Genomic DNA, 16312 nt, shown 5'->3' with positions numbered 1-16312 from the left:
TGACATCTCTTGGGTATTCTATAGTATTTGGTTATACAGAACCTCGCATCTCCCAATAGTAGGAGACCTTTTCGTATTACATCAAAGTACCATGAGAGTGAATCAAAATGGGTCATTGGATGCTACAGTACTTGCACTTTTACAAGTTATTGAGGTGTTCCGTTGGTGGATGTTATAATGAACATAGCAGTTGTCATATACTCCCGACATCTGAGCCACTGAAGACACAGTGGATTATGTTTGTTTTTCAAGGGAATGCGCCTCAGATCTACCTAAAAGCATATATGTTCGTGTGAATCATGCGTGATCCAGCTTCACTTACAGAAGAAGTGAATATAAGGTTTTTTTTATGAATCTTTGCGAATCACCTTTCATTATAATGTGCTAATTAGCAAGTTTCACCATGAATGCTGCTTAAGTAAACAGTCCCTCAGAGAGCAGCTAGGAAGAGAGGGGCGGGGTCAGCAGAGCTAACTGTTTTTGAGAAGGTAAAAAAAGTGTTTTTTACACTACCACTGAGAAATTTCAACCAAACTATGTTACAGACTTTTTATTAAGACCCTAAGGAATCATATCAACTTGTGGAAAATGGGCATCCGATGACCCTTTTAAAGATTCTGCTCTCATCTCGCTCTTAGACGGGAGCTGACTCATTCGAGTTTCAAAAAGGAAGCTGCACATAAAGCTAGTGAAGATGTAGAGGAGGAGCCACCAGTCACTCAAACATGCTGTTCTCACATTTCCGCGTCAGACTTCGCCAGTTCAGAAAGGATAAAGTAATAAATTAACAGAAGTAAGTACCATCAGTTATGTCGTTACATATACAATGCATCTTGATTTTAAATTATGTCATATGCCATAACCATAATTAATTTACTTCTGTTATTCATTTACTTTTGTAATAATTATGTTTTCTATAATTATATGTCAATAATTATGTCATCTTTAAAATATCTGTGATGTCTGATTTGACTGGACGTTTCAAACTGACAGTATTTTGCAGTATTTGTAAGAAAAGTTGGGTTCTACTATAGTATTGCAAGTAGTAGCAGTTCTATGAGCTTGCGAAGGATTACCAGGTCAAAGTAAACCTTTTTAAGACAATTACTTCATTAAAATATTTAATTACAAAGGAGACATGATTTTTAGCTTATAATATGTTGTAAACACAGCAGCAAGCTCAAAATGAAAGGAGATTTCACAATGAATTTCCGGTTTATAGTTTCTGATTAAGCTGATTGTGTAAGTAACTTTGGGTGACTAGTGTGTGGAATTCTTCTAGAGAGAAAAGGAAGTCTCGCATTAAGATGCCATACTGAATTGGTTTTCAATAATATTTAATTTTCTGCAATTATTTGTGGTATAGTTTTTCATCAGAATATTTTATTATCATTATTAACATTATTATTTTGTTATTATTATTTAGCATTTTAAATCATGTTCCAACCAGAACATTGGTTTTAACAGGAATGAGGAAATGCTTGCTTTGGTTTGATGGCATAACTTTCACTTCCACTTTTTAACCCTAACCCTCACAGGAAACTTTGTGCATTTTTACTTTCTCAAAAAAACTCATTCTGTATGATTTATAAGTGTTTTGAAAAATGGGGACATGGGTTATGTCCTCATAAGTCACCCTCTTCTTGTAATACCTGTGTCATACCCATGTCATTATACAGAGTTGTGTCCTGATATGTCACAAAAACATGCCCGTGCACACACACACACACACACACACACACACACATACAGTTATGAAATTTAAGTCACTGTATTAACATATTTCTGCTAATCTCTACATTTTTAATGACATCCATAATTTTGAGAGATAAAATGCAATACAGGAAACCATTTCAATTATGTTTTGTCTTTTTTTTATAGATTTAAATAATCAAGTGAGTGAAGTGACATTCAGCCAAGTATGGTGACCCATACTCAGAATTTGTGCTCTGCATTTAACCCATCCGAAATGCACACACACAGAGCAGTGAACACACACACACTGTGAGCACACACCCGGAGCAGTGGGCAGCCATTTATGCTGCGGCGCCCGGGGAGCAGTTGGGGGTTCGATGCCTTGCTCAAGGGCACCTAAGTCGTAGTATTGAAGGTGGAGAGAGAACTGTACATGCACTCCCCCCACCCACAATTCCTGCCGGACCGGGACTCAAACTCACAACCTTTCGATTGGGAGTCCGACTCTCTAACCATTAGGCCACGACTTCCCGACTTCCCAAATCAAATAATATTAACCAATGTAAACCTGGTTCCCTGAGAGGAGGGAATGAGACATTTTATATTATACTTTTACAGATGCTGAAGCCTGATTGAATCAGAATCACTCTATTGTACCACAATAGTAATGGCGTTCAAGCATTCACCTGATTGGCGATGTCAGGCACAAATTCATCGTTTTCACGGGATGTCACACCCTTACAGGAACGCCCACATGGGGGGCAAAACTACGTTTTTTCTGCAGAACCTGATTTTACCAAGTGAGACATGTTCCTGGAACAACATCTTTGTTGACCCTGGAACAACATTGTGATTAACCAATCAGATTTGAAGAACAAGTTTATAGATTTTGTGAAGTTTACGCTTACAATCACTGTTAGGTGCTTGTACATCAGTGACATTCATCCATCATTTCCTCTGATTTTAAGGATCACTCGTGGTTAAGGTAAGGTTTAGGTGTAGGGATATGGTCAAGACTAAATTTTTTGAGTAAAATGTTGTTCCAGGGTCAACAAAATATGTTGACCTAGGAACACATCTAACTCAGCAATATCAGGACGTGCGTTTTTTCTCCACTGACCGCCATGTATTTTTACAAGGTTTGCATTAAGTAGTAATGTAGTAAGACAATCAGTTAGGCAATCAGATGAACCCAGAATATATAGACAATGTGCAAAGTTTCGAATTAAATGTTTTCCTATAGCAAACCATTATAAAGAAAACATTTAACCATTTAGCGCATTGCATTCATTTCCCAAGCTCATGCTTGCCTGTATAAAGTACACATCATCAATAAGGTGTGAGTCAGGGTACTGGACTCTCTGTGTGTGTTTTGCTCCTCATCCCCACACTGAGCACTAACGATAAGTCTCATTTATACTGCCAACAGGCGAGAGCAAGATGATTTCCTCAAACATGTCATTAGATGCTACGATAGTGGCCACATAGACTTTTATTATTGACGGAGAGCTGCTTGCATCTAGGTATGCAGGAAGGTCAAAATAGTGGGGATATCACAACTCACCAGGTCCTCTTGTCTGCTAACACACCAGTTCGCAAACACTTTCCATCTCAAAGTGTATAGATACCTCATCAAAGGGGCTTCAGATTACATTACCGTGTACAGTACTCGCTGTGCAACAGTAAGCTGGTTTACTTCACGCTGACAAGCCACACATGCAGGTCCCACAGCTCCGGCTTGAGAAGCCAGATGGTGTGACACTATTTTGACCAGAGGTAATGCTTATTTCCACCCCTTGGGCCAGTAGCTCAACAACATGTACCCTTCCAAGGGCGCCTTCGTTAGCGAGAACAATAATGGGCAGTGGGCATCCTCCTCTGAAGTGAAGAGGTCGATCTGCTTTGCCAAAGAGGCTCCAGATCATCTTTACTGTTTGAGGATGTAGTCTCCACTCTCCATATAGAAATTCCTTCAGTGCTAAGTGAACAGTTTCCATTTCCAGGCAGTTTATATGCCGCTGAGTCTCAGGGGGGAAAAGCGCTGCATTCATGTACATCTTTAAACGTGCAGGGGACCAGAGCCAGCCTGATCGGTAACACTTTGAATTGGTATGCAACACCGTCAAATGTAAATAACCGGATTTGCATAATGATCTGTTTCACTGTAATCATTTTGAATGCGCTTTTCGCCAGTGCTTTGTTTAGCGGCCATAAATCCAATATTAGGCACATGCCCCTGTCCTTTATAGTCTGTATAGCACGACCTCTGCTCCTCAGCAAAGTCCTTTTAGGCAAGTCGTTCCACTCGGCCGCCATCTTGGCAACGCCTCCGGGCAGCTATTTCAGACTAACAAGACCAGGCTCCTATCTAAATGAATGGGCAGAGAGTCAGAACTGCACTTCCACTGATCACCCGGACATAAAAACTGCATGTATAGAAACAGCAGTAAAATATGATAAAAATCGCTGAAAAAGTTTGATGACTTTGCCCCAAAATAAGGTTTAAATTGCCTTTTTCCCCACAGGTTATACTTTTACTACCCATACACAAGGGTCCACAACTCACTGTTGCCAAATCATCTCCGCTGTCACAAAACCTCAAATGTGCGCATGCATCAGTGGAACCAGACGATAGACAGCATTGTCAGTGTCATGGCTATTTTCCCGCCAATTTCAGGTCCTGACTTAGGGAGGAAGGTGGATGAAAACGTGGGAACTGGGCCCACATGGCTCGCTACAGAAGTCCTTAGGGCCTCGTTTACTGGAGCGTAGACAAACTCAGGGTGCACTGCATTAAAAATAGGGGCCGCTCTGCAGGGGAGGGCAATCAGGGCACCTTCCACTGAAGACCATACCTTCAATGGTGAGTGATAAGAGACTTCTTGAAAACAGCATCACTAAGTAAAAGAGAAGGATTCTGAGGTAAATTGCCTCCCAGCATCACATATATAGCAGCTAAACCTCCCAATCAGGTAATTGCTTGAATATTAATGGCTACTGCAGATCAGTAGAGTGATTCAATCAGGCTTCAGCATCTCGGAGGGAAAGGGTATCCCCCCATACGTAATGTCGAGAGACCAACTCGAGTTTTATCACTGAGGTGCCATATACATTTATTTTTACAGATATCCACATGAGAAACAATTACAGTCTAAATAAGGATGAGATTGATATTGATATTTTTTTTTATTTTACCTTTTTCCATTTGTTTCACAAATTGGTTTGTATTTGTTTTAAAAACTGTGCATTTTATGTTTCAGAATCAGATAATTTTTTGAACATCATCAAAAGATCATAATGCTTCAGTCATTCAGGATAATTAATCTGCAAAATATTTTTTTTTGATTGTTTTCATTCTCAGCTGCAATGGATATCATAGAACCAATCCTAGCCATCGCAGAAAAGCTATACAGCCTATGTGAGGAAGTGAAGGCCAACAAGAAACGCTGCAGACGTTTGGCTCACCGCGTGTCTACTCTGGCTGAGCTGGTGAAAACCGTGAAGGTTCATGGCTTTGGGACTGAGCCTGAACAGGTGATAAATGGACTTGAAAATCTTAAACTCACTCTGGAGTCAGCAGAGAAGATAGTGAAGAAATACACTTGCTTCAGCTATTTGAGACGCGTCGCCAAAGCTTATGACCTTGGCGAGGAGTTCAGCTGTCTAAATGAGAGGCTAAACGATGCAGCTCAGCTGCTTTCTCTAGCACTTCAGTTTGAGCACAGAGTGTGTATCGATAAAGTGTTTCAAGAAGCAACGAGGCGGCGGGAAGATGAAGAGGACAGGCAGAGTGACTCTTTGGAACTTCGAGAATGTAAGATGTATGGATTAAAATGAATAAACTGGCTACTTCCAGGAAACAACTGAAAGCTTTAGACCAGGGCTGTCCAAACATGTTCCTGGAGGGCTCCAACCCTTATTAAACACACCTGAACCAAAAAATCTAAATCATCAGACTCTCTAGAAACTTTCAAGGAAAGTGAATGTTAGCTGGTTGGAGCTAAACTCTGCAGGATGTTGACCCTCCAGGAGCAGGATTGGACACCCTTGCTTTAGATGAAATATTTACAGAGTATAAATTTATCTCCTATAGTGCTCCAGTCTTTAGCTCAGGAGAGCAAAGGAACGAACACGATGGTTGACGCCGTGCAAAAGACAGTTGACCAAACTCAAAAAGATGTGCAGGACATTAAAGAGATCCTGGAATCATGTAAGTACAAATAAATGAAGAAAAAAAAGTTTTGGTTTTTAATAATAATAATAATATAAATATGTATATATATATATAAAGTTACAAGTGCATTATAACACAGGCTCAATAAAAATCAGATCATAATCAGATCAGATCAGTTAATAATAGCAAACAAGAGAAACGGAAGAGTTTCTCAGCGATTGCGAAAGGGTATAAATATGAAGAAGATCAGTAAGGTATGGAGGAATGAGATTATTAATAGCCTTGAATGAAAGAAGGAGATTATTAAAACCAATAAACAATACTTCACCAGAAGCCAGTGCAGTCGCTGAAGAACTGGGGAAATTTGCTCGATAACACAAGTTTCTGAACCAACTTAATTTTTTTTAAAGAAGTTTAAAGGCGAGACCAGAGAGGAGAGCATTACAGTAATCAATATGTGTAGTAACCAGTGCATGTATAAGGACTGCAATACTATTCATTGAGACAACTGATATTACATTGATGGAAGAATAAAGTACTCATGATATTATTAGCATGACCTTCGAAAAGATAGAGTGCTTTTAAATAGTAAATAAGTGTATATTTAAATAGATAGTGTAATAATAAAGGGTCCCTGTTTGTCAAAAATGTTATTATTATAGTGAGGCTTTTATGAAGTAATGTTTAGTTTAGCATTGTTGAAGTAATGTTTAGTTTAGCATTGTTGAAGTAATGTTTTAAATGTTGACTCAACTTTGGTTGGCAGTGAAAAAGCCCCGTCTTCATCTTCAAGACATTAGAGAGATTAAACCAGAGGAACTGACCTACAGTTTCCCTGTTAAACCCTTCATGAAGTGCAGCCATTCTGAGATTTACAAAGGAACGTACAACAAGTTCACTGTGGCTATCAAGAGATATTTATGCCCACTGAGCACCAGCCCCAGGTAGATGATAAAAATAATTGTTTTCAAATGTTAGCTTTTATTCTGAGTGAAATCAGTCCGTCCCAAAGCAATGATTTTCTTGACTAATTTAAAAACTACAGTTTCCTTGTTGCATTTATTCCTTCTCTCCAGTCAGCTGAGGAGTGTTTTTAACAAGGAGGTGGAGACCATGAAGCGCTTTGAGTCACCCAATATCTTAAGAATGTTTGGGATCTGTGTCGAGGATGAGAAGGGTGTGCTAATCTTTAATCAATCGCAAATCACTAACCAAAGAATAATCTCAGTTTGAGAAAATCAGCATATCTGAACTTGTTTAACATGCATCTGATTGTCACTGTGTCCTTCTCATACAGGACCAAATCCAAGATACCTGATAGTCATGGAGTACTGTGAGAAAGGGAGTCTTCGACAAGTCCTGGACAGTAACAGCAATCTGCCCTGGGAGAGAAAGACTCAGATGTGTCTGGATGCAGCGCAGGGACTCTACAGGTCCAAAGAAAGCCAACATACTGTTATTCTATTTATTAATGACTTATTCTTCTTCCTCTGTGACAAAAGATTCTGACTCCTCCTGGAGCTTTAATCATACATAAAGCATGCCTTGACCAACTTTTTAATCTAGTTCATTTATTCACATACAGACAATGTTTGCATTTAAACTATACTGAAGGTATATTTGTCATCTCAATCTCATTGTTTTTGCACAGTACAGGCTGCATCAGTCGGAGGAGAAGTTTAAAGTGCATGGCTCCATCAGAAGCTGCATTTTTCTAGTGGCTGCTGGCTACAGACTGAAGGTAATATATGTTAACTTTCACAATATCCGCATCGTTTCACCACCAAAACAACCACAACATGTTTTTGTAGTTTCAAAATCTCAAACATCCCAATTTAACAGATGTACCTTTTTTCACAAAATGCCTTTTCTTTCTAAAGACTGTTTAGTGGCCTGTTTTGAATAGCTAGATATTAAAATAATAATAATATTTTAAAGATTTATAATTATAGAAAAAATATTTGTCAACTTTATACAAAATAAAGTTTGTAGACAATACTTTGAATTTGCTAACAGTTTGAAATTATTTAATTTAATAAAGTATAAAATCAAAATGTTAAACATTAAATATATTTTCTTTTCTGTATACATAAGAAATTGCTTGCTTTATATTTTATAAGTATATATTACTGTTACTAAACCAATTCTGTCAAAGAAAGAAAGAAAGAAAAACTCAAAATGTGCTGGACACTTATTAAACCCAGGAAACGTTACTTGTTGGGGTTTGATCTTAATTTTTATGTTGTGTATTTGTTCATTTGTATGTTCCGAAAGTTGGGAGGCTTTGAGTTGGCAAAAACAGAAACTTCTCTTCAGAAGAATAAATCCAAAATGAACAGTGTTTTACATTACAACTCCCCACAACAGCTTCAGAATATCAACTATACTTATGACAAGGCATGTGAGATCTACAGGTACAGCAGTCAAAATCTATTCTATATCATACACACATATCTTAATCAAATAAAGGATGGTCACTGACTGTACATGCTCTTTTAGTTTTGGCATTGTCTTGTGGGAAATTGCCACACGAGATGTTCCTTTTAAAGGTGTGTATCACCAGCACAATCAGTTTTCATAGACTGTTGTTAATCTCTTACATATATTTTTGTTTGCGCTGAATATTACTTAAATTTTAACTAAATACATGCCACACTCTTTCTGTGCCATGCTTTTAGACTGTACGACCCCCAGTCAGATCTACCAAAAAGTGTGTGTAGAGAAGATCATGGAGCCACTTCCAGCAGACTGTCCTAAACAACTAAAACAGCTCATCAATGCCTGTCGATCATTTGAGCCCTTCCTACGACCAACAGCAGGAGGTAAAATTCTGACACTCAGGTGAAGTTGTATTACACAAGTGGGTAGTCAAGTTTTCTTCTGTGATTATTAATGCATTTCAAGTTACATTATAAACAGATTGCTTTTTGGAAGTAGTGACAAAACAACCTCTCTTTATACGTTTGTCACATAACCACATGGTCCAACGCAAGCATAGCTGATGTGTGTACAAAAGTAACACAAATGTATTCATTACATACCATAAAAAAAGTTAAAATGTAACTTTTATCAAGTAACATGTCATGTTTGTTTTTTTTTAAGCAGTAACATCATTATTTTGCAAACAACTTTAAAAATGTGGGATATTTTCATTTCATTTAGACTTCCGATGCTATTCTGTGGTCCTCGTTTTCTGTGCAGCTACACAAATAATCTTTTACTTTACTTTTCTCTGTACCATTGCAATAAGTTTGAATCACCAGAAAAAAAAGTAAATCTGGCACCTTGACAGTGATGTCAAGGTTCTTGCCTTTATGTCTGAGTAAGATGGTTGTGATTGTTGCAAATAGAGAATAAAAGTGGGCCGAATACAGAGCCTTGTGGAACACAAGTGGTATCACCTCTGACTCATTTTCTTATATATGATATATAAATATATATTAATCATGTGTTTATTTATTTATTTGAGTTACAAAACTTTTAACAAAAAAATAATTGCTTAACCAAAGATAGGGCAAACATACTGGCTATGAATAATTGCTAACTATTAAATAATTAAACGGAAAAAAACAACAGGTAGGGTAAATGATGATGAGAGACTTTCCAAAATAAAATGCATGATTAACCTGAACTGATAAAAATTAAATGAACAAATGTCTTATACTTGCACAAACTTTGGTCAGATAATTCAAAAAAAAGGACAAACAGGCTTGGATGGACCCAAATAAGGCATAATGTTACAGCTAATCTTTGCTCTTATTAACAAAACACCAAACTGACTTTAATTATAAATGAAATTTCACAAACAGATTATGTGACACATGAACTTGTCATGAATTGATATTTTTTTAAGTATCAGTTATTGTCTTTTTTTTTGTTTTTTGTTTTTTTTAGTATTGGTTGACAGGCTCTTTAACATGGTGGAAGACGACTGATTCCTGCATCTCTAACCAAGGCTGCTGGCAATCCATGTCCATATCTGATTCTGATGATGGAGGATAAAGGAAAGAAAGCAGAACAAACTTACATCACATAAACCCTGGACTCTCAGTTTATTAACCTAAACCTTGATAAATTTAGGTACATGTTGCATAAACATGGTGCATAATATTATTGATCTTATTGGGAATGATCCATCCATTCACATTGTTTAGACATTTTGCATTCACATTTCTGATAAGATGTATCACGTATGTATATGAGTTTCAAAGTTTTTTATTACTATATATTTTTTTCTAAGTTCTATAGCAAACATCCTGTTGCATAAAATACTTCAGATTGTAGATCAGTGATGTGTGAGATGAGAAAATGTTGCTTTTAATATTTGTAAGGTGAAATAAACATTGATATAATACTTTATAATTATATAACTTTATAATACAATATTGTGTAATCTGTGTCATCAGAAATAAAAACTCACAGCTGTATAGTAAATTTGTCAGTCTGTCTTTTCTCTAAACGTTACATTAAAAGTTACTGTTGTTGTTGTTATGTAACTAACTAAAGTTACTGACAGTTAAAATGACAGAAAATGGAGTAAAGATACATTTAAGTGATATGATGTCAGAATTTAAATAAAGTGATGTAAGATATTTCTCAGGTGATGATCATGTGAAAGTGGTACGCTATCCAATAGGATATATATGGTTACATTTATTATTGCTTCATAATTTTAAATTTATAGATTTGCTTCATAATTTAACATTTATAGATTTATTTGTAAATTTATTTACATAATAAAGTCAAAAGAAAAAAACACTTCCTGGTTGTTGGTTGTTTTTATTATAGGTTTTTTTTTTTATTATTATTATTGCTCATTAATAATGTTTGTACAGACAAATAATATATAAAATGTTTTATTACATAAAAGTAGTTTCATTGCTTCCTACCGAGTCCAATTTAGAACAACAGTTCTTCTCTGAAGCTCTTATGGGACTAATGTAGGGCTTAAAAACATTCAGAGATGGGGATTTTCCCCCAGTATTCTCATTAGTTACATCGTTTAATGTTTTCCTGTCAGGTATTATGATTAGGACAAAATTCATAATACTCTTAGTATTAAAAGCTTAGTGCATTTCGAATTACATTACATTACTAAAATTGGCAAATTAATTAATAACCGTTGTTTTGGTAAGGCCATTCAAACCCAAGTATTACAATTTTAGTTTCAGGTATCTTGATGGACTACAAATCCCACTTAGCCCCGTATCCAGGAAGTAGTCCCGTTGCTAAGCAAACTCAAACCGCTGTGAGGCAGAAGAGAAACGCTGGATCCTGAGTGACATTGTTTATGACGCTCAGAAGGTAAGATGAGTAATTATACCGGTCTGAGAGTAAAACTTTATTAAGATACAAAACATATAATAAAGTTTTACCAATTAGAAAATAAATAATCTTTTTTTCCCACTAAGGTGTCGTAAGCATTGCTGTGAAGCGTAATACATGCATATTTATTTGAGGGCAGGCTGAACAATTTGTTCGCAGATGTCTCGTGAGTCCTCGCTGAAGAAGAGAGCGGGCTCAGCTGAGTTCAGTAGATCTGCTTTATTAAACCCCAAACCTGCTGCTGAAGAGCTGCTGCTCGACCAGAGTCTGTCTCCGGAGAAACTGGTACGAGACACGAACACATCCACATCTTCACACACATCTCAGATAAACAGTGTTTCTCTTTCTGCAGAAAATCATCTCTGGAACAGAGGATCTACACGAGGTGACGTCACTGGAGATGTGTGTGGACACCCGAGAGGAGACTCTGGACAACTTCGGTCCGATTTAATACAGTTACTCTTTATTCACTTCATATTCGTTTAATTTGAGTTAGCCAAATGTTTGCGTGTCATTAAACTGTAACTTTCAGATTGTGAGGAACAGGGAAGTGGTTTGAAGTGGTTTGGATTATGACTAAGAGAGTAAATAAGAATAAACACATCTCCATCAGAAAGATGATGAATCTGAGTGTTTTCTGTCTCGTCTCACAGGAATCTACTTGCCCAAACTCACACAGCTGAAGATGAACAACAGTCTGCTCTCATCTGTGCGGTACGAGCTTCTTTACCTTTATTACATCCAGACAGTGATAATAGTTCACCCGAAAATAAACAGGTGTGATCATTCACTCGCTCCAAACCCTCTTCTGTGGACCACGACAGAAGATATTTAGTGTAATATTAATGCTGCTCTTTTCTGTTCAGTGATAGTGGATGGGGACTTATATCTCATGATTTAAAAAAACATAATTGTTGTCAATCCAGACTCATAAAGTCAAATTACACAGGTGCCAGCATGAAGAGCTTGTGTTGCAGGCCTCAAGAACAAACAGAATCGATGAAAGAACACATTTGACAGAAGATGCTTTGAATCTAATAACAGACAGATCTCCGTGTGTCCTCAGGGATCTGGGAACCAGTCTCTCTCTCCTGCAGGTCTTATGTGTGGCTCGATGTGGTCTGACCGACCTGGAGGGCATCTCTGCTCTTTCCTCCTTAAAGGTGTCCAACAACATTTCGACTGAACCGATCAAACTCTGGTGTTTTCCTGATGTCAAAGTGTTTTCAAATCAAACAGATTTCTCTATTACTCATCATGAACTACAGTGTGTCAGTATTTTAAAGTCACTAAATAAAGCGAATGAGTTTTCTTCTTCAGGAGCTGTATGCGGCGTTCAACAGCATCTCAGACCTGAGTCCAGTCAGTTTGCTGGAGGATCTGGAGCTGCTGGATCTGGAGGAGAACGAGGTTGAAGATCCGGCTCAGTTGTGGTATTTGGGCCGCTGTGTGAAGCTCAGGACTCTTTCACTGGAAGGAAACCCTGTGTGCACCCGCCCCGCTCCAGGAGCCTCTGAGGTGCATGAAGGATCAACATCTTTCTTCTGTTTTTCTTCTTTAATGATGAATGTGGTTTGCAACACACAGTCATACTCAGATGGATTCCTCACGTGTGGTTTGTGCTGAAGGACTCGGGCTCCAGCTTCAGGGCTGCGGTGCGAGAGCTGATCCCGCAGCTGATCTTCCTCGATGATGTTCCTGTTGAAGAGGACACAGCTCCACGCTGCAGAGCTTCACTGCAGGACTGGACTCTTCTCAGAGAATCCATCAGAGACGCTTCGCTCACAGATGCAGACAGACAGCAGCGTCTGGAGACGGACTCAGCAGCACTCGAGGTGTTTCAGAAGCAGAGACCTGCTTCAGCCCGGCCTGGAGATCTGAGGGTCTCCTCCACGAGTCTCTCCAGACCTCTCACTTCCTGCAGCGGATCAAGACCAGCATCGACCCGCTCCGACATCGCCGTCCTGAACCACGAGGCCAGTGATCTGACGAACGGTAAACTCCTGCCCTCTGCTGATCGAGACTCACTTCTGACACTTCCACACAAATGAAGCCAAAATCAATCACTTAGTGGGATTTAAAGATGAAGAAGTAAAGAAAGCCATTAATATTAGTATGATTCGACAGTTCAACTGTAAAAGTAAAATAATTTTTTGTATGTTTTATTAAATACAAATTTTTACAATTAAATGATAGATTAATAAGATACTTTTTATTAAATATATATATATATATATATATATATAATATATATATAATTACTACTAATAATAATACTTTTATAATATTATAATCGTAATACTAATTGTTTTTTTATATTTTTATTTAGTAACAATACAATAATATTTATTGTTATTATTAATGAATTGATCATATTATCATAGTAATAGTTCTCTTTTTTATGTTTTGATAATAAAAATAATAATATTTTAATGTTTTATTCAATAATAATAATACAATTAATACAATTATTATTATTAAATGAATAGTATTACACTTCTTTTTTGTTCAGTGTTTTAGTAGTAATAATACTAATATTACTATTAATAAAATATCAATATTTATTTTTGTCTTTATTAATACAATTATTATTATTATATTATTATACTCATACTGATATAGAATAAACAATTATTAGTAATATTTCTTATTTGTTTTTTTTCTTTATAATATATCATCATCATCATCATCATTATTATCATTGATATTGTTATTATTATTATATTTTAAATGAGTTATCATGACAGTTATCATTATAAGTAATAATACATAAATATATATTACTACTACTACTACTAGTTTAGTTTAATTTATTATAATTAATTTTTAAACAGCAGTAATTTAGTATTTCATTTAGTGTAATTTTCATCAGAAGAATCTAATTAGATTGTTAAGCCCTATTGGCTGACATAAACTGTTATAGCCGTGATGTTTATGCTTCAGTAACTACAGTATTAAGAGTCATATCAGATATTTAGTGGTTTGTTCATGTGCTCAGGTGTCGGTCGAGTTCTCTGTGGGAATCCACTACAAGCTGCTCGAGCTCGGAGACAGAAAATAAAGGTGAATCTCATCAAACTGATCCGAATCACCAATATCACTTTATTATATTATATATCACCCCATGAAAACTAAATCTTTCCATCTGTCCAGCTCCAAAACTCTGTGTCTCAAACTCGTCCCAGCACACGGAGCAGCTTCACTCCTGAACACACGCTTGAGCTTGAAGAGAGCAGCAGCCGCGATCACAGAGATGTTTTTACTCAACTCAGAAGCTGGAGGATTGAGCACAACAAGTACTGAACCCCCTCTCAAATATCACACACACACACACACACTTACACAAACAAACACCGATGCTCACACACACACACACACACACACACACTCTCTCAAACGCTCACATACACACACTCAGACACACACACACTCAGACACTCACACACACACACACACACACTCAGACACTCACACACACACACACACATACTCAGACACTCTCACACACACACACACACACACACACACAAACACTCACACACACACACACACTCAAACACTCACACACACACACACACACACACACACACACACTCTCAAACACTCACACACACACACACACACACACACTCAAACACTCACACACACACACACACACACTCAAACACTCACACACACACACACACACACACTCTCAAACACTCACACACACACACACACACACACACTCAAACACTCACACACACACACACACACACACACACACACTCAGACACTCACATACACACACTCACACACACACTCTCAAACACACACACACACACACTTCCGGTTAAAACATGCTTTTCTTCTGCCAGACGTCTGCTGGTTATTGAGGAGCAGCAGCCGCAGGTGATGAAGATCCACCACAGCGATGATGAAGATGATGATGAAGGCAGTCACAGCCATAGTTTCAGCAGCGATGACATCACTAGAGACACGAGCTCTCCTGATTGGTCCGTTCAGTGTCCCTCAGCAGGTGCGTCAGGTTATTCCTCTCATCTATAAATGATGCTCATGAGTGTCTTCATGATTTAATCTTGTGCTTCTCTCTATCTGAATCTCTATCAGAGACGCTGAGACTCAGCTCTTCATCAGGCTGTTCGATGTCTCCCTCTCCTCCACCCAGAGCAGCAGCAGCGCCCCCTGCTGGCCGGAGGATCACTCAAATCCGCTCGCGGAGACTCAGAGCTCATAATGCAGAGCTCAGTAAAGCCAGAGCATCAGAGGAGACTCATGGGACTGAGAGCATCATGACTGTAAGATCTCAGACTGCGTGTCCTCAAATCATCCACAAACCTCACAGACCCTCCAGCAGTCCTCTTAGAGCACAATGGTGCGTCCTGTCCTTCCTGTCAAAGCTGATTTTGGGTGAATTATTGCTTGAACACATTTCTGACTTCAGAATATTCTCCTAATTCAGGTCAGAAGCTACTGAAGATCCTCAACACTCAGACACCCAACATAAACCAGTAATAGTCTCTGAAAAACTGACGCCCAGACGTCCACAAACAGCCAGAGCTGCACTGCAGAGACTTCCAGACCAAAAACACCTGCCTGAAGTGATGCATTGTGGGTCAGATTAGATCATACATCTTCACTGCAGGTCCACACACTTTCAGAAACACTTTAAAGTTGTCACTGAATCACTGTTTGGGCGCTGTTTGTCTCTTCTTTATTTTAGAAGTAGTTCAGGTTTGATTGACAGGAGAGTCTCAGCACAGATGACTGTGACGGATCGCTAGCATGTCTGCTCTCGCAGGTTCAGTGTTTGCAGACGCAGGTGCAGAACTGTTATTCCACGCGTCTCTGAAAGATCTTCCACAGACTCTGAGTCTTTTAACCTTTTTGTGCATATCCAGATATATGTTGTTAATATTTGGCAAATGGAGGATGGAAAATTGTTAATAAAGTCAAGTGGAGAATTTTTTACATATTTAATGAATGATTTTTTTTTTTTTACATATTTAATGAATCTTAAACTTCATCAACAAGTAATATTTACAAATTATGTAATCTGTAATATTTTATATCATACTAAAGAACACATTTACGCTATATTTAAAAGTTTTAAGCCAT

The 16312-nt window shown here is 37.7% G+C and overlaps 2 protein-coding genes across 2 annotated transcripts; both read left to right on the top strand.

The window, feature by feature from the left end:
• The first annotated feature begins 651 nt into the window (after positions 1 to 651).
• On the top strand, positions 652 to 10298 carry LOC132133625 (mixed lineage kinase domain-like protein). The gene is made up of 11 exons (XM_059546513.1): positions 652 to 793; positions 5057 to 5509; positions 5789 to 5905; positions 6636 to 6813; positions 6946 to 7046; positions 7167 to 7302; positions 7526 to 7610; positions 8144 to 8283; positions 8369 to 8418; positions 8548 to 8691; positions 9764 to 10298. Exons 2-11 carry the CDS (start codon positions 5062 to 5064, stop codon positions 9802 to 9804), a joined length of 1440 nt encoding a protein of 479 aa, XP_059402496.1. The 5' UTR covers positions 652 to 793; positions 5057 to 5061; the 3' UTR covers positions 9805 to 10298.
• Positions 10299 to 11080: 782 nt separating this feature from the next.
• LOC132133203 (leucine-rich repeat-containing protein 56-like) lies at positions 11081 to 15954 on the top strand. The gene is made up of 12 exons (XM_059545966.1): positions 11081 to 11173; positions 11334 to 11479; positions 11547 to 11634; positions 11848 to 11908; positions 12261 to 12357; positions 12515 to 12712; positions 12823 to 13189; positions 14193 to 14257; positions 14348 to 14490; positions 15052 to 15212; positions 15305 to 15569; positions 15657 to 15954. The coding sequence occupies exons 2-12, from the start codon at positions 11354 to 11356 to the stop codon at positions 15817 to 15819; spliced, it is 1734 nt and encodes a 577-aa protein (XP_059401949.1). The 5' UTR covers positions 11081 to 11173; positions 11334 to 11353; the 3' UTR covers positions 15820 to 15954.
• The last annotated feature ends 358 nt before the right edge of the window (positions 15955 to 16312 follow it).

Source organism: Carassius carassius, chromosome 50 (assembly GCF_963082965.1).
Source record: "Carassius carassius chromosome 50, fCarCar2.1, whole genome shotgun sequence".
Taxonomy (NCBI): Eukaryota; Metazoa; Chordata; class Actinopteri; order Cypriniformes; family Cyprinidae; genus Carassius; species Carassius carassius.
This window is presented reverse-complemented; position numbering and strand designations above follow the sequence as displayed.